This window comes from Peromyscus eremicus, chromosome 5, assembly GCF_949786415.1.
Source record: "Peromyscus eremicus chromosome 5, PerEre_H2_v1, whole genome shotgun sequence".
Lineage (NCBI taxonomy): Eukaryota > Metazoa > Chordata > Mammalia > Rodentia > Cricetidae > Peromyscus > Peromyscus eremicus.
This window is the reverse complement of record NC_081420.1, coordinates 40,011,293-40,033,406: the sequence shown is the minus strand read 5'-3', so window position 1 is coordinate 40,033,406 and position 22,114 is coordinate 40,011,293. Positions and strand designations below refer to the sequence as shown.

The 22,114-nt window shown below is 48.3% G+C and overlaps 1 protein-coding gene across 1 annotated transcript; it reads right to left on the bottom strand.

The window, feature by feature from the left end:
* Nucleotides 1-4,912: 4,912 nt before the first annotated feature.
* Nucleotides 4,913-19,826, bottom strand: Prss16 (serine protease 16). The gene is made up of 12 exons (XM_059263004.1): nt 19,730-19,826; nt 14,424-14,590; nt 13,378-13,477; nt 13,148-13,277; nt 10,687-10,810; nt 10,433-10,510; nt 10,309-10,356; nt 9,574-9,864; nt 8,717-8,858; nt 6,787-6,966; nt 6,564-6,709; nt 4,913-6,450 (listed from the first exon to the last, which is right to left on the bottom strand). The coding sequence occupies exons 1-12, from the start codon at nt 19,824-19,826 to the stop codon at nt 6,394-6,396; spliced, it is 1,560 nt and encodes a 519-aa protein (XP_059118987.1). The 3' UTR covers nt 4,913-6,393.
* Between the last annotated feature and the right edge of the window lie 2,288 nt (nt 19,827-22,114).

The window sequence follows — 22,114 nt, the reverse complement described above, 5'->3', positions numbered from 1 at the left end:
TCTAGGAAGAGGATTTTATACCCATAGATGGTTTTAGTTTTAAACAAAGGGTGTTTTGAAGAAAATAAAAAGGGAAAAGGAAATAATGTGGCTCTGTGGGTGTCTAAAATGCTTTCTTCATAGGCAAAGATCCTGTGTGTGATTCTTATTGGGAAGTGAAGAAATGAGAGCTGAGGGGTGGTTGGAGGTCCCTGCTCCCCCTACCCTCCCCCAGTTTCTGTGCTCATGGGGTCCGACCAGGACAGCCTCCCACTTCCCACCCCCAGTGGCAATCTCTGAAGAGGTCGGAATCGCTGTTCTGGTGAGCCAAAGACTGGGAAGAAGAGCGAGTCGGCACGGGATGGTGCCCCTAAACAGAAGCTCAGTCTTTCATTGTATTTTACCTTTGGGATCCTCTGGACAGGACTAAGCAAGATAAAACAGGCGTGGGAAAACACAAAATCAAACGATTAAAAACCCGAGTTCTTTGTCCCGCGACAGCTTATTGGAGTTTATGAATGCGTTAGGTGAGGAGTGCTAACCAACTACCCCTCAAAATCATCATTCCTTCACATCTTCACGTTTTGCCCCATCCCTGACCTGAGAGTGAAGGGCTGGTTAAGACTTGAGGAGCCAAATGGGATAACATTTTATGTAATTCCACATGCTAAAAACACTTAAAATGTGACCATCCTAAGCTTTTGTAAGACTCTTCAAAGATATACTGAGGAAATAATAAGACCATTCTTTTTCTTAAGTATCTAAAACCTCTAATGTAGAGGCCCAAATTACTCGATGTGAGCTCGCTTTACTCAGTAGGGTTGCATAAAAGAATGATTTGACCACGATGGGCGTGGTTACCAGATGTTTGGAAGGGTCTACATCTGGCAGACCCTCACCGCTTGGCATTGCTATAAAAAGCCCTTTTGAATAAAGTTCTGGGCGGGTGGATTTTGGTCCAGGTCCTCCCGAAGCTATCCTGTGTTTCTGTCTTTCCTCTCATCAACTAGGTCTCTTTTTCTACCTGATACTTCTTATCCTTCTCTCCTCAAGAGTACCCAGGAAAAAGTGGGGGAAGGTCCCCCACTCTCTTACTTCCCTGTTATTATGTTGCTAAATGTAACGTTTTTATATGTATGGGAGTTTTGTCTCCATGTATATCTATCTGTACACCACAGGGAGAGATGAAAGACCACTCACTGGTCTGTTAGTTAGCTCAATTGGATGAGCTCCGTCTGTGGGTCAACAGTCCTGTGCAATGTGAACACCTCTTGTGATTGTTAAGATAATAGTGCCATAGAATTCCAGATTTGTTCTTCCTATTTTCCTTTGCCCCCTCAACCCAACTGTGTTTCAGAGTCTCCAGAGTTCAACTGTTCTCTCAGGTAATATTCCTCCTCCTCGAACAAGAGCTGGTGAGGGACAGCTCTGCAAGGCAGAGATCCCCAAGTGGAGGGAGCATTCCCCACCTAATGAAAAACCCGGGGAAGGGGATTAGGAAGGCTCATTGATCTTAAATCTTTCCAAATCAGTCCTGAAACCAACCTCCCTTCTCAAGTTGTACAGACCTGCAAGGTCAAGAAAACACATTTCTTCATGAGCCTTTGTTCTGTGGATTTCTCTGAGGAGTTGGAGGCTGTCTGATCTTATTCACTGTGGGGAAACTGGTGCCACCCACTCACAGCAAACACTGTTTTTTTCTTCCTAACAGGAGTCAGGTATGGATCTTTGTGATTAATAGAGACATGAACAGTGCATTTGTGTCTAATTCAAAAGGCCAACGCCATGCGGTGCTTCTTCTGGTCTTTTTGTGTTATCTCCGCCAGTCCTGTATATTTAATGCAAATAAAGCACTTACAATAATATGGGCTCCATCCAACCCAGAGATGAGCCTTCATCAAAAGCCCTTTAGTGGGCATTTAATGTATTTAATTAATTGTATATCTGAAACTAAAACATAAAGACAAAGCTAAAAGAATAACAAAACATTTTTATTCTGATAAAAAATAAGACATGTAACTGGAAAGAAGGGGAAGAAGAGAAACAGATTAGTGGGCTGTATTGTAGACATAACTAAGTCTGGGGTCACCACTGAAAATATAAGGATCCCATATTATGTACAAGTGAATTAAAAATGAGGGAATCTCACAATCAAGGCAAGGCTAGAACAACTCAAAACCTTCCTAAATGGCAAGAAAGAATCCTAAATTCAATTATTTTAATAAAATAGTTTTATTTATTGTTAACAATTTCATACATGTAAACAACAAATCTTAACTATCTTAACTTCCCTCTCGCACTCTTCCCAAGCATCTGGAACATGTAATCTCCCCTTTCAAACTCCCTCCTGTTCTGTGTGTGTGTGTGTGTGTTAGTAACATAATCCAGTTATAGCTGCCTATTGGGATGCTGACTGACCATCTCACTGAGGTGACTTTGTGTGGATAGATAACCATACCTGCAGTGAGTTCATGGGTGCATGGGCATTTTCATGTCAGGAAGTACATGCATCTGTTTATTGTATGTGTCTGTGTTTGCCTATGTGTGTATACATGCTATGGCGCACAAATCAGGGTCAGAGGAAAGTTGGGGGTGGGCTCTCTTTCTACCACATGTGTCCTAGGGATCAAACTCAGGTTTTCAGGCCTGGCAGAAAATACTCTTAACTTCTGAGCCACCTTGTCCATCCCAAATAACTTTTTATGAGAAAAGAAAACACATTATATTAAAATTTTTAACAGCCAAACATGGGAGTCTGTGTGGACTCAGGAGGATTTTGAGTGCCTATTGTTCTCAAAGGTTCAGTAACTACCAGGAGCCCTCTTATATCAATGGAAGGGCCACAGTTCCTCCTGCCAGAGATAAGGAGAATGGCTACTTTTAGCAAGCAGGAACTTTCCTCAAGGCCCTGAGGGAATGGAGGCCCTTATCCAAATGCCTGACCTTGGGAAAAGGACGTCTGGGGTCCAGACTCTCCACTACAATCTAAGAGCAATTTTTCACTCCTCAAGGGGCATGATACAGCATACCACTGAGCTATTCCCTAATTGTGTTCCTTTGTGTCTTCTATATGGGCCTGTTCCCCTCATACACTCCCCAAAGAGAATGTCCCGATGTCTTACTCTTTCCCATTATACGGTACCATTCTGATTGCTCTATACTTATTAACTGAACTCTTGTCCCTAATGGCCTCAGGCTCTGGATCTGGATTGTACACTTTTCATCCTTGGGGTCAAGTGTGCCAGTTGGTAAATCACTAATTTTCCCATTCTTGGTCTAATTAGGAAAATACAATGGGATTCTTGTGTGTAGAGTCATCATGCTATATGGTTCAATGGTGGCGAGGATTTTTCCAAAAAATTATTTTGTTTAAAGAGGCTGCTGTTTTATACATTTTCATCCTTTAAAGCCTGCACAAAATTTCCCAAAGGAAAAGGCATAAGGAAGTCCCATAATACATAGTAAGAATCACTAAAAAATTAAAGTAAAAGGGTGCTGGAGAATTGTGGTCTGAGATTTCAAAATGCTAGAACTTGGTCAAGCATCAATGGTCCCCATGCAGTCCACCCCACATACCCTTCTCCTCAACTCTACCATGTTTTTTTGTGTGGTGTTGGTGATAGGACCCAGGATCTCTCAAAGACTAAGCTGGCATTGTGGCAAGGGGCTCCATCCCCAGCCTTACGCCAGCTCTTCATTAGAAGCTTTTTGATGATTAAGCTATGACTTGGGCATCTACATTTTGTCTTTGGCTAGGCAAATTGGCAACATTCACCAATATAGTTATCTGTCATTGTATTCTGGCTGAGTTACCCCACCTCCACCCCGTGTCTCCTAGTCTACAGAAAGTACACACCAGCACACCATTAACAAATGGCATCCTTCCAAATTTCTCTAGGAAAATCCATAAAGTCTAAGCGATGAAATTCTTCCTGTTTTACCCTCCCCACCACTGAGATAAGAGAGGTCAATAGTTGGTGGCCTTCCGAGGAGCACAGCCTCTCCCAACCGCTGTCCCATGGGCTAGAAGACCTTGAGGGTGTAGGTGGGGTGGGAGGTTCTTGTCCCAGATACTGGGAGGAGCTAAGTCCCACAGCCGAGGAGAGAGGAAGGATGCCTGTTGGGATCGCTTCTTCTGCCAGCTTTTAAATTTTGAATTTCATCCCCTTTGTAAATATACACAATAAAGGGGTTGCTGGATCTTGTGATTTTGGGGGCTTGTCCGCAGTGTTTCCTGTTACAGCTGTAGTACTTTACAATCCCCACAGCAGGGAGTAAGGCTCCCTCTTCTCCACAGCCTCACCAACGCTTGCTTGCTCTTGTACCTTTGGTCACAACAGCCCCCCAACAGCTGGGAGTGCTGCCCCCCAGCTTTGCTTTGCCTTTTCTGACTAATGAGAGTGAGAATGGTCTCATGTACCTGTTTAGTCGGGTTTCTGTTTATGATTGCAAATTATTTTTTTTTTAGAATAACAAGGAGAAAAATTAAGGAATTTTGAGAATAATAACAACTTCCTCCTCCCAAACCAGCTGGCTATCAATGGAGACCACCACTGCACAGCCCAGGCTGGTGGTCAACTCACTGTTCTTCTGCCTCAGCTTCCTGAGTGCTGGAATTACAGACGTGCATCACCACACACACCCAGCTTGGCCTTTCTTAAACGATTATTTTTGTTATTGAGCTGTGGGAGTTCTGATGTTTTTATATTAGCCCCCTATTTGACTCAGGACTAGCGTATGCTTTCTCCCAAGCCCTGGACAGCCTTCTCATTTTGCTGTTTCCTTTGCTCTGCAGACTTTTTTTAGTTGATGTAGTTTCATTTAATTTTTATCTTTGCAAATCTGGGAGAGCGACAGCCTCTATGGAGCAAGTCGGGAAAGGAGGAGAGGACATGCTTGAGTTTTGTTTCTTTTTTTTTTTTTTTTTCTTTAAGCTTTTGATGCTATCCATGACATCACTGCTAAGAGACTGCTCCTTTAACACCCTCCAGGGTGAGTTCTCTCCAGAATCTCTGAGAACGCTTGAGGGGAGAGGACAGACCAACACCAAAGCCATCCAGGTGTCAATCTGAAAGGAAGACTGCAGAAGATGTCCGAGGGCTCATCTAGCAGAGCAGGAGGGACAACCCAAGCATGCGGATTCTGTAGGAAGGGCATGATTCCCTTAACAGACCACCATGTGCAAGGCCAGCACACATGCTAAATATCTAAATGGACGTGTGGTGGTTGGATCTGGTGAGGAACTGTGGTTAGAGGCCAATGCAGGATCCAGGGTAGCTCCTGTGAGCTGAACTAAGGTTAGTCCTAAGTGACAGCACTTGTCCTCTGGTTACACTTTTCTTTCTAGCCCTCCCTCCTTTCTCGACCTGCTCCTTAGAGGTTGTCACTCTCCTGGACTTGCTCCTTCCTACTTGGTGGCCGCTGCTTAGTAGAGTGAGCTGTGGTACAGCCTAAGAGGTTAGCTTTGGGACTAACCCCCAAACCAGGGATGATGAGCCAGAACTCAGACATTTCCGGCAGGAAGCTCGAAGCACTGGAGAGTGACATTTGATTGTGAGGAGAGGGAGGGAGGAAAGGTACTAAAAGGAAGACCAAAAGAGAGACAGAGAAAGAGAAGTGCTGTGCAGCCATTCCCTCCAGACAGAAACACACGGAAGACAGAAACTGACTGTATTAGCCCCTTTCCTGCCGCTGTGACCAAATAACTAACAAGAAACATATAAGGAAGGAGGGATTTGCTTTGGCTCACTGGGATACAGTCCATCACAGTGGCAAAGGTATAGTGGCAGGGGCATGAGACAACTGGTCACATCATGCCCACAGTCAGAAGGCAGAGAGATGAATGCTGGGGCTCAGCTTCCCTTTTTATTCATTTGGGACCTCAGGGATGGGATGTTACCACCACTTCAGGTGTGGATTTTCTTTTCAGTATAACTTCACTGGAAAGGTCCTCAAAGACAGTCCAGAGTTGTTTCCACGGTGATTTTGAATTCAGTTAAGTTGACAATGATTAACCACTGCAGACTAAGACTCAGGAGGGACAGGGTTAGGAAGTGGAGAGTCATGGGCAGTAGGTACCCAGTCTAGAAGCAAGAGGGCAGAATTCAAGCTAGATTTGACCTTGGAGAAGAAGGCTCCAGCATGGAGAGCCATATTTCCCTGACATTTACCATACAGAATATGAATGTCTACAAGGACAGTAACCACTGGCCTACATTTACACTGATCTGTGACAAAGCACACCTTGTCATTGGCAGTGAGGACGACTGGAGAACAAGCACACAGAACAGGCACTGAATCCCAAGTCTAGAACTTCCTCCTTCCAAACCAGCCGCTTTCCTTCGTACAGTGAAGAAAAATGCCAGGATGTAGTTGCCATGATGGGACTGGTGAAGGGCTGGGTTTAGATCCACATCAATTCTGGCTCTTCTTTATATCTTTAAGCCAGACCTGTAACTGCTGGAAGATTCTCTGTGAAGAGGTGCGGAACATCCTGGAAGTTAGAACTCAGCACTGGATAGAGAAGGTTCATGCAAATAAGTATGTAAATGAGAATATAAAATACTCAGAGCCTTTTCTCTTACCTGGCGCCCCAGGCGGAGGCTGGGAGAGTCTGAAGGCCTCATAGGTGCCATATCAAAGCAGTGGGAGGCACTAGGAATTAGAAGGGCTGGCTCAGAGGGTCCCAAGTCCTGTGTTACACTCAGCACATGCCAGGGATCCGTGTCCCCTGGAAAGAAAGGAGAGGATGGTGTTGAGCTGAGGCTACAATGATGTTGTAGAGCCAGCTTCTGGTGGCACACTCACCGTTCACATATAGCACTTGGGTGGCTCCGGGAGTCTGGCCACCATAATAGGAGTTTGTCTGGGCCACAGCCTGGGCAACAGATGCAGCTGAGAGACCAAACACTTGTTCACATAGATCTAGCTGGAAGGGCAGTGCTGGCAGCTGGGAAAAGGGACACCGAGGACCCTCACAGGTGACATCTGTGGAAAGAGAGTACCTTTAAGTATGAAGAATACATATGGCCAGACCCCTGCTCTCCTTCAATAATAATGTATAGAACACTCCCCAGTAGTGACCTCCATGAGCTCACAGTACTGCCAAAAAGGCCCACACATCCCGGATCAATGACATCCCTGAGTGACCAGGGCTATGACAGAGGTATCTCTAGGAGGTGGGGCTCCTAGAGAGAGCACAATGGGATCAGGGAGAGCACCCTGCAAGAACAAGGACTCAGGGAATGAGGACGGATGAGCCGAACAAGAAGGAGTGACCAAGAGGGGAAAGAGAAAGTGCAAAGGTTCAGAGGGAAAGGGGAATCGGAATGACTGGTTCTCAAACTGGATCCTGTCACCCCTGCCTAAAATTCACAGCTCACACTGTCCTGGGTGAACCTGACTTCCTCGGCCTCACATGAATTCTTTCCTTCCTTCCTTCCTTCCTTCCTTCACCATTTGCTGACCACAGACATATGTGGGGCAATATTGAGCAGAAAGTGGCAGCCAAAATAATTCCATGCTCTGCTGTTATAGCACTTAGAAGGGGAGATGGGGGAACGGCAGGTTAGAACGCACTAAAGAACACAGAGCAGCAGAAATGGGCCACAGGATTTAGTCTAGAGAAGTGATGGAAGATATCGTGGAAGTACGGTGTCTTGTGGTGAGACTGGAAGATGAACAAACTGTACAGAAGGGGGATGGATCACCCTAGCACACTGAACAGGAAGTGCTGAATTCCTAGGCTCTAGGGGGCTGGTGTATTGGCAGCCTAAAATACACAAAGCTGTGTAACAGCAGCAGTAAGAAAAGTACTGCTGTTATTCTCAGTTTATAGACATGGAAACTAGCTAACCACAGGCACTTGCCCAAGTCTGTCCAAGAGCACACAGATAGGAAATAGAATCTGAACAGTTTACTTCATGTTACTACACTCGCTTGTCTTCAGAGTGCAGAAAGATTTAGAACTCAACTCTGGGCTGGGTATGGTGGCATATGCCTGTCAAGTCAGCACTCAGAGGCTGAAGCAGGAGGAATACTGTGAGTTTAAGGTAAACCTGGGCTACACAGTAAGACTCTGTCCCCCAAAAGAAAACAGAGGCTGAACTCTGGGGTAGGATGACCAGATTTGACATATGACATGGGATACCTGTATTCAGACACACAGAACACCCACTGCTTTTGTACATGTGATGTCTGAGTTTTCATCTGCAATGTCTGTCTGCCTGCTTGCTGCAGTTTAGATGTAACTGGCCATCCTGTATTTTGTCTGGCAACTCCAACCTTGGGTCACTGAAACCCAGTAAGTAGGAATAGTTCTCCGGCTATGGTGTAGAAGTCAGACTGCAGAGGTGCAGTGCAAGCTAGAGACCCGAAGAGGCCGGGATCCAGGCAGCGGCGTGCAGGGCCTCTGGCAGGCCCACAGAGTAAGAAGCAGAGAAGGGGAACAACTTGCAGAGCGGGCAAGACTCGGTGCTTGACAGGCCATCTGCACAGTGCGTAGGAAGCATCAAGATGAAGTTTCTAGCCCAGTAACTGAGCAAGGCTGGAGACATTCTGGGATAGGACACAGGAAATACAGGGAGGGAGGGAGGGAGGGAGGGGGAAGGGGCACTCAGGTTGAGACCTGAGTGTGAGTGTTACCTTCTCCAGCCAGACACCTCTGAGGTTACACTGGACCTAGGAGTCTGGTTAAGTTGTGACCACCTTTGCTTTTAGAGTTAGGGGGATCACTCACAGAAGCCGAACTCAGTGCAAGTCTGGTACAACCACTGCCGGTCCCCGACGCCAGACACTGGAGGTTCGGTGGTTCTCAGCTGTGCCACTGTCTCTGCCCGGGAGAAGCTTAAACACCTCTGGCCCATGCTGCGCAAGACTATCTAGGGGGCAATACACACATGCATATATACGTGCATGCATACATAGACACATTCCTCCTCTCCCAGCAAGCCAGGGCGCCACAGGCCTATAGTAGGGCTACACTTCAAGAGTGAGAAGGGTGAGTTCCTGAGTTTTGTTGAATGTCAGAAGTCAGTGGGAGGGAGGTCCCTGTAACTAAATGTCCAAGGTCTTATCATCTACAAGACCCTGGGTAAGAGTTAATCATTCTACCTATTTGCTCTTCTGTAAGTGGGGTAATAATAGTGTCTGTCGCCTGAGAAATGTATACGTTTTGTGAGGTATTCTTCAAGAATTTGGTCCAGAATTAGAGCAGGGAAAGTGATGGCGGAAATATAATTGTAGGACTAGGAGTGGGGGTATCCCTAGAACCCTTATCTCAAGAGCCCCCTCCCCTCAGTCTTAAATACTATTGTGCACTTGCTGTTTGCCAGACACTGCTGTGGCCAAGAACAAATGACAAGATAAAAAGGATAATAATCATGGTCTCTAACATTTGTATACAGTGTGTAGCACCTGCCTGGTTGCTTAATAAGCTAATGTTATTATCAGCCAGGTGAAGTACACAAACCTTATTTTACTGATGAGGAATCTAAGGATAAGAGGGGGGTTTCGGTTGTCTGAGCTCAGCTGAGGTGGAAGCGCAACCTTGGTCCTCTAACCCTTGGCTTGCAGGCGCGCATCTGGGTAGCTTACCTGCACCGCCCGGCGAAGGCCGAGGTAGGGCGTGGAGTGACTGCGGTTGCCGGAGACCCCGAGGAGGAGTCCGCAGAGCTGGCGCACGCTTAGCGGCGCTCCGGCCTGCCCGTCGTACTGCACGGTGCCTCCCACCAGCGCCTGCAACGCGCCCAGCAACTCCCCCTGGTCTTCAGTCAGGTCCAGCGACCCGCAGGCGCTCAGCTCCTCCTTCAGCACGGCCCGAGCTGCGGGACCTGCGCGCAGCAGCCGCTCCACCTCCGCGAAGGCTGCGGAGGCCGCCGCCAGGCACTTCGGGAACCGAGAAGCGACGTTCGCGGGGGGCCTGGATTTTCCCTTCCTTGGAACCGCATCCTCTTGCGGCGCTTCCTAACCCAGTCCGTGTCTTCTCTCAATTTTCCCTCCCTCTCGCATCTTCTTTAGGTTGCTACTTTGACTCAGTTAGACCAGACTAGGGCTCGCCAGAGGCCCCGCCCCTGGTAACTCCTCCCCTAGCCTACCACGCCCCTCCTCGGCCCCGCCCTTTCCTGGCTCCTCCCCTCTGCTCAGTACCCCCTTCCCCACCAGGCGCCTCCTCTTTGGATGCTGCGTCCAGTCTTCGGTTCCAGCAGTTCCAAAACCTGCCCGCCTCCCTGGGCTAAGGCCTTCGCTCAGGCTGCTCTCCGTTCCGGCCGGGCTTTCCCGAGCTCTTCCCTCTACCCTCTCCCTCCTCCACACTTGAGGCCCCCCGCCTACCTCCAACGACCCGCCTATCGCCACTTGCGTCAAGCTTCTGGCCACCACCTGCGGCGGGAGGGAAGGATGTCGGGGAAGTGCGGTTCTGGGGTTGCCTCGCGTCCCCCGGCCGCTGACGTCTTACCTCGTTGTAGGCGTAGAAGTCCAGCACCGCGCTCAGCGGTGCGGAGGAGGCGACGGCGGCGAAGACTAGGTGGGGGAACTACGAGAGAAGGGGCGTCAGCCTGGGACGAGGAGGGGTGCCCGTGCCCGGAGTCCCTCTCCGGCCCCGGGGACCCGCGAGGGTAGGGAGAGGCGTGGGAGTGCGCCCCAATACCCCGGGTTCGGGCCCAGGAGGAAGACCTCTCCACCCCCGCCCACCCGAGGAATTCCCGGGACCTTCAACCGGGTCCAAGTCGCCAGCGAGCCAGCGTAGGAGCCTCCGAAGCAGATCCAGGGGCTGGAGGAAGACACGTTGAGGAGGCGGGAGAGCGCCTGGCGGGCGGACGCCACGTCAGCCAGCCTGCAAAAGAGCGCAAGTTGGACCCTCCACCCCTGGGGGCCACTGCGCAGACCCAGACCACAACCTAAACTGGGCTCCAGTCTCTTCCCGATGACTCTCCGCGCCTAAGCCAAGGGAGAAGGCCCACCTACCTTCTTTCAATACCCGTTTTAGGTGAGAACGGAAAAGTTTCCTAGGACGTTAGATTAAAAACTTATCAAAAATAAAGAGAAGCTGGGGTCGTCAAGGAGGGCGCCTCAGAAAGAAGAAGGAGGGTTCTGAATGGGCTGAGGAACTGGTGGCTGGGAGAAACCCAAAGAGAAAGGAGAAAGATGGTGGGGTATCCTTTCTTTCCTCAAATTTTCTGAGGTGGTTCTCAGTCAGTGCCGTGTGATTGCCCATTCGAAGCCAACTGAGCTATAGAGAAGATTGAGAAGGAGAGACACAGAGACCGAGACCAGGCAGGGAGAGTCAGGGAGACCGGTAGGAGAAGAGAGGTACAAAGTCAGAAAAAAGAGATAAGCCTGGCTGAGGGCACTGAAGCCAGTGAGAGGTTGGGGGAAGGACTGGTGGGGATTAGTAACAGAAGTGAGCCGCACAGGAGAGACATAAAAATGTCTGGGGAAAGGCCGCGTGTTGAAGAGGGAAAGGTTCCAAAGCCTGAGACTGGCATGTATCTATCTGCCAGTGTGTAGCAAGAATTGGAGTGTAGCCGAGTTACTGTGAGTGTGAGAGTTAACTGGGGAACCTGTGGCTCCTACAAAGACTTCTGAGCAGCAGGGGAGATGTAAGGAATGGACTTGAGCGTCATGACCTGCCACGCCCACGACGGTGTCGCCCGCGTGACAAATGCCTTGGATGAGGTGGTTACGTGGGAAAGGGGGGCTCGCGGCCCTCGGGTCTATGCCCCTGTCGACCCCTTATCAATCTGCCCGAATCATGGTGCCAGGCTACACGGAACCACGCAAAATCTGCTTGCAGAGGCTGGCTGACACTCTGTCTTTTTCTCTTTGCAGCTGTGACTATTGCTGTTTCCTTGTGTATTCATTTCAGGAAGTTAACTCTCAATGTTCCTGATGTGCCCCATAAAGAGAATAATGATTCCTCAAAAGTGGCCTCAATACCCCCACCTATAATTCAAGCTTTTAGGCAAACAGTTAAAGAGGGTCCTAGAAGTTTGGGGGGGAATTTATGAATGATTTAGAGCAAAAAGAACTTATGACTCAGAAAGACGAAGATTCTAGCGAAGAGAGAATGAAGGTAAAAGTCCAGGAACTCATAAGCAATCCACATGCACAGCCAACAGCAGCTACAAGGAAACAGTTACAGAAATTAGCCATTGCTACAAGAATTATCCAGGGACAAATAGAGTTTCTCATCAAGGGTCGGTGGTGGCAACCCCCTAACTTTAATCCTAGATACAATAATTATTTGGAGCCATTGCCTTTTACGGGAGCTTATGATAAACATGGGAACCAATGGGCGAATCATAATAGTATGAAAACAGAATGGCATAAGTTACAGTTCATGGAAAGAATAGCTAGGTCCCAACCCCCCTGGTGCCTTCTCACCTGCAGGCAAAGGTTAAATATTTTCACAAATGAAACCATGGTTAGAACGATGGTGGGAAGGGTTTAACTTTGATACAAAACAAAGGTCTAATAATTATGTAAAAGGAAAACTTCAGCTAGGGCCGTAATGTTCTCTGTCCGGATGAGGGACCACAAAAGAGGAAATAACACCTGTACGCATGAGATCTGTTAGTCATTCTGAGAAAATTGTGTGACCACATTGTTAATTCTATGTCTATCGCCCCGCTGGCTGATTGCCATGTTTCCTCAAATGAATGTATAAAAAAACACTGCTTGATCTGAGTAAAATTGCAGCAGTTTCACAGCATACTCTGGTGTCTGTGTCTGTCTGTCATTCGCCGAATCTCACTTATCCTGAATACCTTCACCCCGTTCTCCCTCGGTCTGGTGTTCCTACTGAGACCCAGTCCGTGGCAATGACCCAATTTACACTCAGACAGGATTCCATTTTCTACATGGAAGTCAAGGACAGAAACAGGATGTGGCTATCATGTTGCTAAGAGCTTCTGGTGGTCTGGAATAGTAGCCCACGTGAGAGCTTAGCCTTTGGACAGAGTGACAAGAATGGAGGACAAGAGAAAGGTGGAAATAGAGAGAGGCAGAGTTAGAGATGACAGGCGAAAGAGTAAGGGATTGTGAAACACAGCGGGGAGAGGGGAAGCCGGAGACTCAGAGGATAGTGAACAGTAGCAGAGAGACACAGCTGTGGAGACACCAGCCGCATTCCAGTCCTATAATTCTAAACACCTTCTTTATCCCCACTCACGCATGGCGGCTGGACAAGTAGCGAAGCTGGGCCATTTCCAGGCCCCCAGCAGGCACACTTAGACCATAGAATCTGTGTTCCAGGCTTATCACAAGGGCCCCCCAGGCAGGGGCCAGTGCTACAGGATGCCCTGTGAAGAGCACACGGTAGAGAGGTGGATGTGAGTTATGAACTATCATCTACAGTTCCCCTTCCTAGTCTCCTCCAGCTCCCCAAAGCTTGCTTCTTACCTGCCATCACTGAGCCAGGCCCGAGGCTGCCCTCACCCCCTATGTGCAGAAATACCGGTGCATCTTGGCTGGCTCTGTGCTGATCATTCACCCAGTACCGCTAAGAGTGGGAATGAGAGAGAAGAAATGATACAGCATCCTGACTCCCTTCTCCCTCACTTCAGCCTTTTCCCTGAGAATCTCGCCTTCTACTTAGCGGTGCCTTAGCTGGGCTTGTCTAGGTCACGTAACTGTAAAAGTCGATATTTGGGGCCCTGGGAGGCGGAAGTGGGAACTCTGGTTACTCCCAGCTTGCTGTGCCTTTGCAATGTGCTCAATAAAGTATTTTTTCTAAAAAAAAAATAGATGTTTTTGTTTGTGCTTTTCTTTTTTTTTTTAAATCCTTAGGACAGAGGGAACTGGCTGGTGCATGGTAGGCATCTGCTATTTTTGTAAGCAGTAATAGTGACTAGGTAGATTTAGGAATAGTGAGGCAACCTTTGGAGATTATATACAGGGGAGGAGGCAATGGAAAAGGGTAAATTTTTAAATTTCTTCTTGTGATTTTTTTTTTGTTTTGTTTTTGGTTTTTTGAGACAGGGTTTCTCTGTGTAGCTTTGTGCCTTTCCTGGAACTCACTTGGTAGCCCAGGCTGGCCTGAGAGATCCGCCTGGCTCTGCCTCCTGAGTGCTGGGATTAAAGGCGTGCGCCACCACCGCCCGGCTTCTTCTTGTGATTTTTAACACCTGTTGTCACTATTGGTTTCAAGGCTAGTTTGAATTTCAGCTACATGTTAAAATCTGCTGTGTGTTGTTTTTTTTTGTTTTTGTTTTTTGTTTTTTTTTTGACAGTCTATGCTACCCACACTGGCCTTAAACTGGCAATGGAGCCCTGGCTAACCTTGAACTCCCAATCCTCCAGCCTTCCCCTCCCAAGTTCTGGGATTACAGGTGTGCAGGGCAAGGCAGAAATCAGAGGATGGGGAAGTGGGGGGACACAGACTAGGTATAGAGTAAGTTGACTGACACGACAGTCCAGTGGACGGTGGCCTCCTCTGCTAGCCTTACCTGCAGGAAGGTTCGTCTGTCAGAGGTGTTGAAGGGATCCAGTGGTTGCTCTAACCACCCTTGTTTGGGGACAGGCACAAGACCCTGGCCTAGACCAAAGCCCGGATTCAGGCTAGAGCTCTCCTGAAATCTCTGAATGTGTTCTCTCAGGCGCCTGAGAAGCAAGGCTGTAAAACAGGAAGGCATGGGAGTTAGGCTGGGCTCTGTAGGTCTCCCTTGACCCCAAACCCCCTCTTACCTGGAGCTGACATTCCCCAGAGGGAAACCAGAAGCAAGAATCCGAACCAGGGAGCCTTGACTGCCATTCTGTCCAGTACTCTGTGTAAGGAAGGGTTCCAGGCACCCTACCATTCTTCCATCCCTGAAAACCTATAATATGTCCCCAGGGCTGGGCTTCGCTTTCAGGAGAAGCTCATGTTTCTTTCAGGACGCCTCTCCTGGCAGGTTAGGCGTCCCCAGTAACCGCTAAAGCATAGCCAGACGCCAGAGTCTGGAGAGGCTGGCTGACTTGGCAATCCTCCCTGCACCCAGCTTTCTTCTCCTCAGGCCCCTCCATCTCCTCTCTGTGCTCCCGTTTTCCCCTTGCCACAGTCCTTGCTTTTTCCCTGTGGATTCCCCGCGGGCCGCCCCCCCCCCCCCCCCCCCCGTTCCTGTCTTCCAGTTCTTCCCGCTCTACCTCTACCTCAGTGCCTCGCCACCCTCTTCCCCTCACCCTGTCTTTCCTCCCTGCTTCTCAGTCTCAACAATCAGTCTCCCCTCTGTTCTTTGATCACAAATTTTTACCTTCTCACCTCCAGGCCTCCCATGTTACTCCACCAACCGCTCTGCTCTGACCTACAGTCCTACTGTTTCCTTTACAGCTCCCTACAGTGTATGAACACAACAGGTCTCTGCTACCCCAGAATTCCTACCCTTGCTTGTCCTCTCTGTGATGGGATGTGGTAGAACTTTTGCCTATCTATGGCACATGGCATGCTGGGCTCAATCTCCAGCACCAAATTAGCCGCCAGGTGTGGTGATGTAAGACTGGGACACCACCATCACTCAGGAGGTGGAGGTGAGGATCAGAAGTTCAGTCATCTTCAGCTACACAAAGCAAGTGTGAGGGTAGCCTGGGATACAAGAAAAAAATGTTTAGTTGCCAGTGGTCTGGCCCTTCTTTATCCCTCTATCCAGCTCGATGTTTTATTCCTTTTCAAGGAACTATGGGAAGTATTTAGATAAAAAAAAAAAATACGTGTGTGAGTGCTTTGCCTATTTGTGTGTACATGCACTGTGTATGTGCCTAATGACCATGGAGGTCTGAAGAGTATGTGAGGTCCCCTGGAACTAGAGTTACAGATGATAGTTAGCTACTATGTAGGAAGCAAAGCTGAGTCTTCTCCAAGAGCAACAAGTATTCTAAACTGCTGGGCCATTTCTTCAGGCCCTAACTATGAGAAGTATCAGACATACATACATACATACATACAGTTTGCTGTCCCTCTAACTAGAAAGTAAGCTCCAGTAAGCTTGGGATTCATCTCTCTTCCTTTGCTAAACACTAAATTCTACCAACAGGGTACATTGTAATTACTTGTGACAATAATTCATCAATTAATTTTGCTAGATCTTCTTTAAAACTGTACCAAGGATTTGGTGACTTCTTGTGCTTCAGTGGTCTCACTTTTGAGCCACCACTGATTTGTCTAAGCAGCCTCTTAAAGGGCCTCCTCTTTCTGCCACATGGTCATTTCCACTTAGCAGACAGGAGATTCCATTAAATATGGGACCCACTATTCCCTTCGTGGTTCAGGACACACTCCCAACTCCCTATCTCACTCAAAGTAAAATCTAGAGCATTTAAAGTGGCCTTTGAAACTCCACATAACCTAGCCCCCGTTACCGGCACAATTTCATTCCATACCCCCTTTCTCTTGGGCTTGTTCCAGCCACACTAAATTGCTTTGTATTTCACAAGTTTGTCAGCTGCCCCCCTCGGAGTCCAAGCTTTCATTAGGACACTCTATCCCCAAGCAGTGGCAAGTCAATCACTTCCAACAACCATATGGATCTTTTCTATATGTAAAGAGGCAGCCTACAGCATGGGGAAAAACCTGTTCACTGGCTATACATCTGAAAGAAGATTAGTGTTGAAAATAATCAAAAACCTAAAAATCTAAATGCCAAGAAATAACAATTAAAAATCAGGGCATAGAACTAAACAAAGTTTTCAAAACAAGAAGTACGAGTGGCGAGAAATATTTTTTAAATGTTTGACATCCTTAACCATCAGGAAAACGTAAATTAAAACTGCTTTGTGATTTCATCTTTCTCCACCCAGAATAGCTAAGATTAAAAAGAAAAAAAGGGCAACAAATGTTGGCGTGCATGTGGGGAAAGGAGAGTAAACTGGTACAACCACTATGGAAATCAGCGTGGAGTTTCCTCAAAGGACTAGAAATAGATCTATCACGTGGTCCAGATACACTGCTCTCAGGCATATGCTCAGAGAACCCTACCATGTACTACAGAGATACCTGTTCATATATCTTCATTGTTGCTTTAATCACAATAGCCAGGAAATAGAAACAGCCTGGATGCCCATCAGCTGATGAATGGATAACAAAGTAGTGGTACATTTTTACAATGATATATTACTTAGTTGTAAAGGAAAAAATGCAATTATGAAATTCACTAGTAAGTGGTTGAAGCTAGAAATAGTCATCCCTGATGAGGTAACCCAGACCCAGAAAGATAAATACGCTTTGTTCATGTGGATGTTAGATTTGAATCTTTAGATGTTTGTTTAAGTTAGAATACCCAGAGAAGCCAGGAAACTAGCAAGGTAACATTAGAGGTGGGCCTCAAGGGAAAGAGGATAAAACAGAAGTGGTATGAAGGGGGTTATATGCCCCGGCCAGCAGGGCTCCCGACCACCTGAAGGATGAAATAAAAAGGACAGGAGACACAAAGGAAGACAGACAGCAAGACAGGGTTCTGATCAAGCTGCAAAATTTTATTTTTTCACGAGAGTTTATATAGTTCTTGAAGGGTGGGGGAAGGCAGGAAATCGTTATTCTAACTAGCTCAGGCTTGTGCAGCTGCAGGATGTCTGTGCAGGATGAGGAGGTTAGTGGTCAGGGTCCTTTGCTCGGTTGCTAAGCTACCTCATCACGAGATGTCCTAACTAGATATTTACTGAAGAACTGACATTTCTTATGAAACGCTGGTTCTCTGAGGCAACCATGGTCACAAGGCCAAGTTACTTGTGGACACCTGAGGGGACAGAATGATCCAGCCCCTGGCGTCTCCCCCGTTCTTTCAAACTCTGTAGGCAGTGGCCAAGTCCTAGAGCCAGTTCGGGAAGGCTCAAATGTTATTATCTCTTAAGGGGAGGGCAGAGACCCAGTCTCTCTGTAGGCTTCGCAGGAGCCTTCCCAATTCCCCTCGCAGTCGTCCCCACGAGGGAGGGGGTCCCCTGAAGCCGGCATGTTTTTCTAGAGAACGAAGGTTTGCAGGAAGCGAGGGGTTATGAAGGATCATGCCAACCGTTATGCTACTGGGTGTGCCCTTCAGGGGTCTCGGGTGTGAAAATTGAAAATCCTTCTCCTTGCAGTCTCTCCTGCACCCTTATTTTCTATCATGCCCGTGAGTCCCGTACACAGGTGCGTCCTCCCCCGAGCAGAAGGGTCGGTGATGGGAGGGGCTCATCTAAGCCTTGGTCCTGTAGGTCAAGGCGATGGCAATGGACTTGAATCTGCTTGGACGGTAATGTAGCCATCTGCGTGCGTCCTGATAAAGTTGGTTAGGCGAGAGAGTGTCCCGGCCGGCCGAAGGCGACCACCAGGAGGAACCCGACAAAAGGGTCCAGGATGGAGGGGAGACAGGTGGTGAGTCACGGGGAGGCTGAAAACCAGTTTTGGAACTAGGAGAGCTCTTGTTCCCTTTCTTTTTTGCGTTTTTCTGACCCTTCTCTGACCTTTGCCATACTATCTCTAGCTGCTCCCGCGTGGTCAGTATAGAAGCAACATTCCTCATTTAGGGCTGCACAGAGGCCTCCCTGTTGAAGGAAGAGAAGGTCTAGGCCTCTGCGATTTTGAAGAACTACCTCAGATAGGGAAGTTAAGGAGGATTCAGGGGCGGAGATTCTGCGTTCAAGCTGAGCTATATCTTCATCGATGGAGCTGCGGGAGTTCAGAATAATGTTGATTAGAGAGGATGAGGGAGGCAATGCCTGTACCTACTCCGGCAGCGCCCAGCCTGACCAAGACTGCCAGGGTGACAGCGGTTATCACCTCTCTCTTGGCCCGGGTGGAGGTGGGGGGTGGCAGGTGGAAAATGTTCCTCCCATAGGCCAGCAAATTGGTCCGAGGAATAATAAGTCAGGCGGGGAATGACTTGCACTAGAATGCAAAAGAGGGGGGAGACTGGAGGGAGTTGTGTTCTAGGGAAATGCAGGGGGTGAGACCATCAATACAGGCCCACCATGCATCATTATTAGGGAGGAGATATCCCGAGGTAAGGGAGGTATTTAATTGATCTGTGATATTGCAAAGGGGTGCGTAGGTTGAGGGAATGGAGGCGCCGTGGGTAATCACGCAACGCCCATTACTGGTGACTTGTGAGAGGGTGAGTTTGGAAGTAGGTTGTTGGTGCCACCAGCAGTTGCCTAGATTGTCAGTTGTTGTATATTCTCTATCAACTGCGATGTCTTTATAAAAAGGGGGGCACTGAATGATAGCAAAGCCAACATGAATCGACCAAGCTGGGCTGGGAAGCATAGGTTTTTTGAATAAGGGTAGTTATTCACTAGATCATGTCCTTGGTGGCCAGAGGGGATGGGGTAAATGCTGTAAAGGGGTCTGGTGTAAAAGAAGGGGTATCAGGGTGTCTAGCATGTTTATTGAGGATAGGATCTGGGCCTAGGGCTAAAGGGTGGCTGTAATTGGCAGGCTGCTTTATGAGCTTAATGGTAAATATAACGCCTGTATCTCGCCCCTCCTGATAAAGTCTTAGCCCCCAGGTGAATCCAGTCTCCCATCCCATAGCCCGTTTTCCCGGGTCTGTAAACTGTATCTTTAATGGGTGGCACCAATCACCGCATTCTGGTGCACCGGCATAGGTATTGATGTGTCCTAGCGAGTAGTTGTGAGACACGGTAATAAAGTCCCAACTAGAGGATGGACTCCAGTAGGTATTGCCTGTAGTTTCGCACCCCCAAGATCTGCAAAAATAGTCCTCTGTTCCTCCACATTTATGAAGGAGGGAACTGTCACGGTGGCTGCCTGGGCAGACATAAAACCTCTGGGTGGCAAGCTTTTTACGTTGTGCGGAATTGGCACAGCCAGGAGGGCGAGGGCGCGGGTCATGATAGGAGTCATATAGGTTGGGGGCCTTGACCGTGAGTGGCTGATCATCCATGTGCCAGTCAGGAGAGGTAAGAGTGGCCAACTTACAAAGATCAGGATATAAGTCTGGCCACCAGGGTTGGCCAGTTATTTTTGAGGCACTCCATATGACATCCCTTCGGTTAGTTAGGACCTGCCATGTACTATTAAGGGGTTGTTGGGGGTTGGGAGCTGGAGCGGCAGCCGGGAGGGCTGGGTCCAGGAGGGAGAGGATCAGGAACCCCAGAGTCAGGATCTTCACCATCATCGCGGTCGGGCGGAAGAGCAGCATCTGAAACAGAAGGAAGGGTATCCTCAGGAGAGTGGTTATCTCTCCAGGGCAGATTAGATGCATTTACAGCTCTGACCAGGCATTCTGGCAGCCATCTAGGGGCAGAATGTGCCTGATCAAGAACGCAGGTCGAGCCTCGTCCTCATTCGAGGACCGGGTCCCTTCTATTTTCCAGTGAGTGGGTCACGCCACATCGCCAATGGACGGGCGGAGTATGGTGATGGGTGCCAGTGCCTGTCTGCAGCAGAGTGGCCCACAGTATCCAGAGTAAGAAAGTTAAGGACGAACAGGGCATGGCCCAATCGATTGAGAGGGGAGGTAAAATGAAGACGGGAAGACTTGAGGTGGGCCAGCCAAGTCTTGAGGGTTTGGTGAGTTCGCTCTATCATACCCTGTCCCTGGGGGTTGTAAGGGATCCCCGTGGTATGTGTAATTTGTAGGCTGTCACAGAATCGCTTAAAACCTGCGCTGGTGTAAGCGGGGCCATTGTCAGTCTTCAACTTAGCAGGTTTTCCTAAGGTAGAAAAGGCTAGAATAAGATGGGAGAGAACATCCTTTGTAGCCTCTCCAGTGTGGGGAGAGGCGAAAATAAAGCCAAGAAAGGTATCTATAGAGACATGAATAAATTTTTGTTTGCCAAAATCTGGACAATGAGTGACATCCATCTGCCAAATCTGGTTAGGAAGGAGGCCTCGAGGGTTGACCCCCAGGTGTGGGACTGGGTGGGAAATGATACAGCAGGGGCATTGCTTGACAATTTCTAGGGCCTGTTGTCTGGAAATCTTGAAGAGAAGGCGAAGCGTCTGTGAGTTAAGATGGTGGATCTTATTAGCATTTTGGGCCTGTTGGACGGAGCCAAGTAGAACAGGGAAGGTCAGCCTGGTGGCAGCGTCAGTCTGTGCATTGCCGTTAGTTAATGGCCCAGGAAGTTCACTATGAGCTCTGATATGACCTTTAAAAAAAGGGGTATTGGTGAGTCAAGACAAGCTGCTGGATCTGAGAAAAGAGTGGGGTGGCATTGGAGGTGGGTTTTATGGCTGGGGAGTTTTCTAACAGGGGAACAGAAAAGGCAATATTAAGCGCTATCTGTATAAATATTAATTAGTTGATCGGGATAGGTCTGAAAAACCTTTAAAATAGCCGAGAGCTCAACCAGTTGTGCAGAATGGAAGGGCATTAGAAAGGAGGTAGGGCGGCCCCAAAGGCCTCGACACCACTGGCAGAACCATCTGTAAAGACAGTGAGGAATAGGACTGGTTTTTGTAGCTTTTGGAAAAGTGAAAGAATGTAATCGGGCAAAATGAAGTATGGGATCATCTGGGAGTTGATTATCCAGGGTTCTCATAAATCCTGCCAGGGCGATTCCCCAATTGTCCAAGGTTGAAATAGAAACGGGGTTTGATCCTTGGTATAGGGGGTAAGGATAGTATCAGGGTCTCTGCCAAAATATTGGCGAGAAGTCTGTCGTCCTTTCATAATGAGTGAGGCCACCTGTGTTGGATAGACAGAAATGACCCTTGGAAGGGCAGCAGGCATGTGGACCCAAAGAAGTATCCTACCCTTGACCTTTGGCTCTGTGGAATGTTGCCAGAAGACCCCCGTGGTGTGGCTAAAACTATAAAAAATAGGGCCATAGTATAGGAGATCTGGGAATTAGACTGTTGATTAATAGCGGTGGCAATCTGAGTCAAGGCCTTATGAGTCTGGGGGGGGGGTATACGGGACGATGTAGGGTCAGGGTCGCCCCGAAGGATTTCGTAAAGGGGGAGAAGGGAGTCTATGGGAAGTTTAAGGTAAGGTCTAAGCCACTGAACATCACCAAGCAACTTTTGGAAATCATTGAAGGTCTGTAGGTGGTCAGCACATAACTGAACGTGGGGAACAAGGACCTGAATGGAGTGCCAGCCCCAGGTAGCTGAAGGGGTCTTGGGTTTGGATTTTATCTGGGGCGATCTGGAGTCCCAACCTGTTGAGGGCCCCACTGAGTTCTAGGAAAAAGCGTTCAAGGGAAGCGGGGTCAGGTGCGGCAA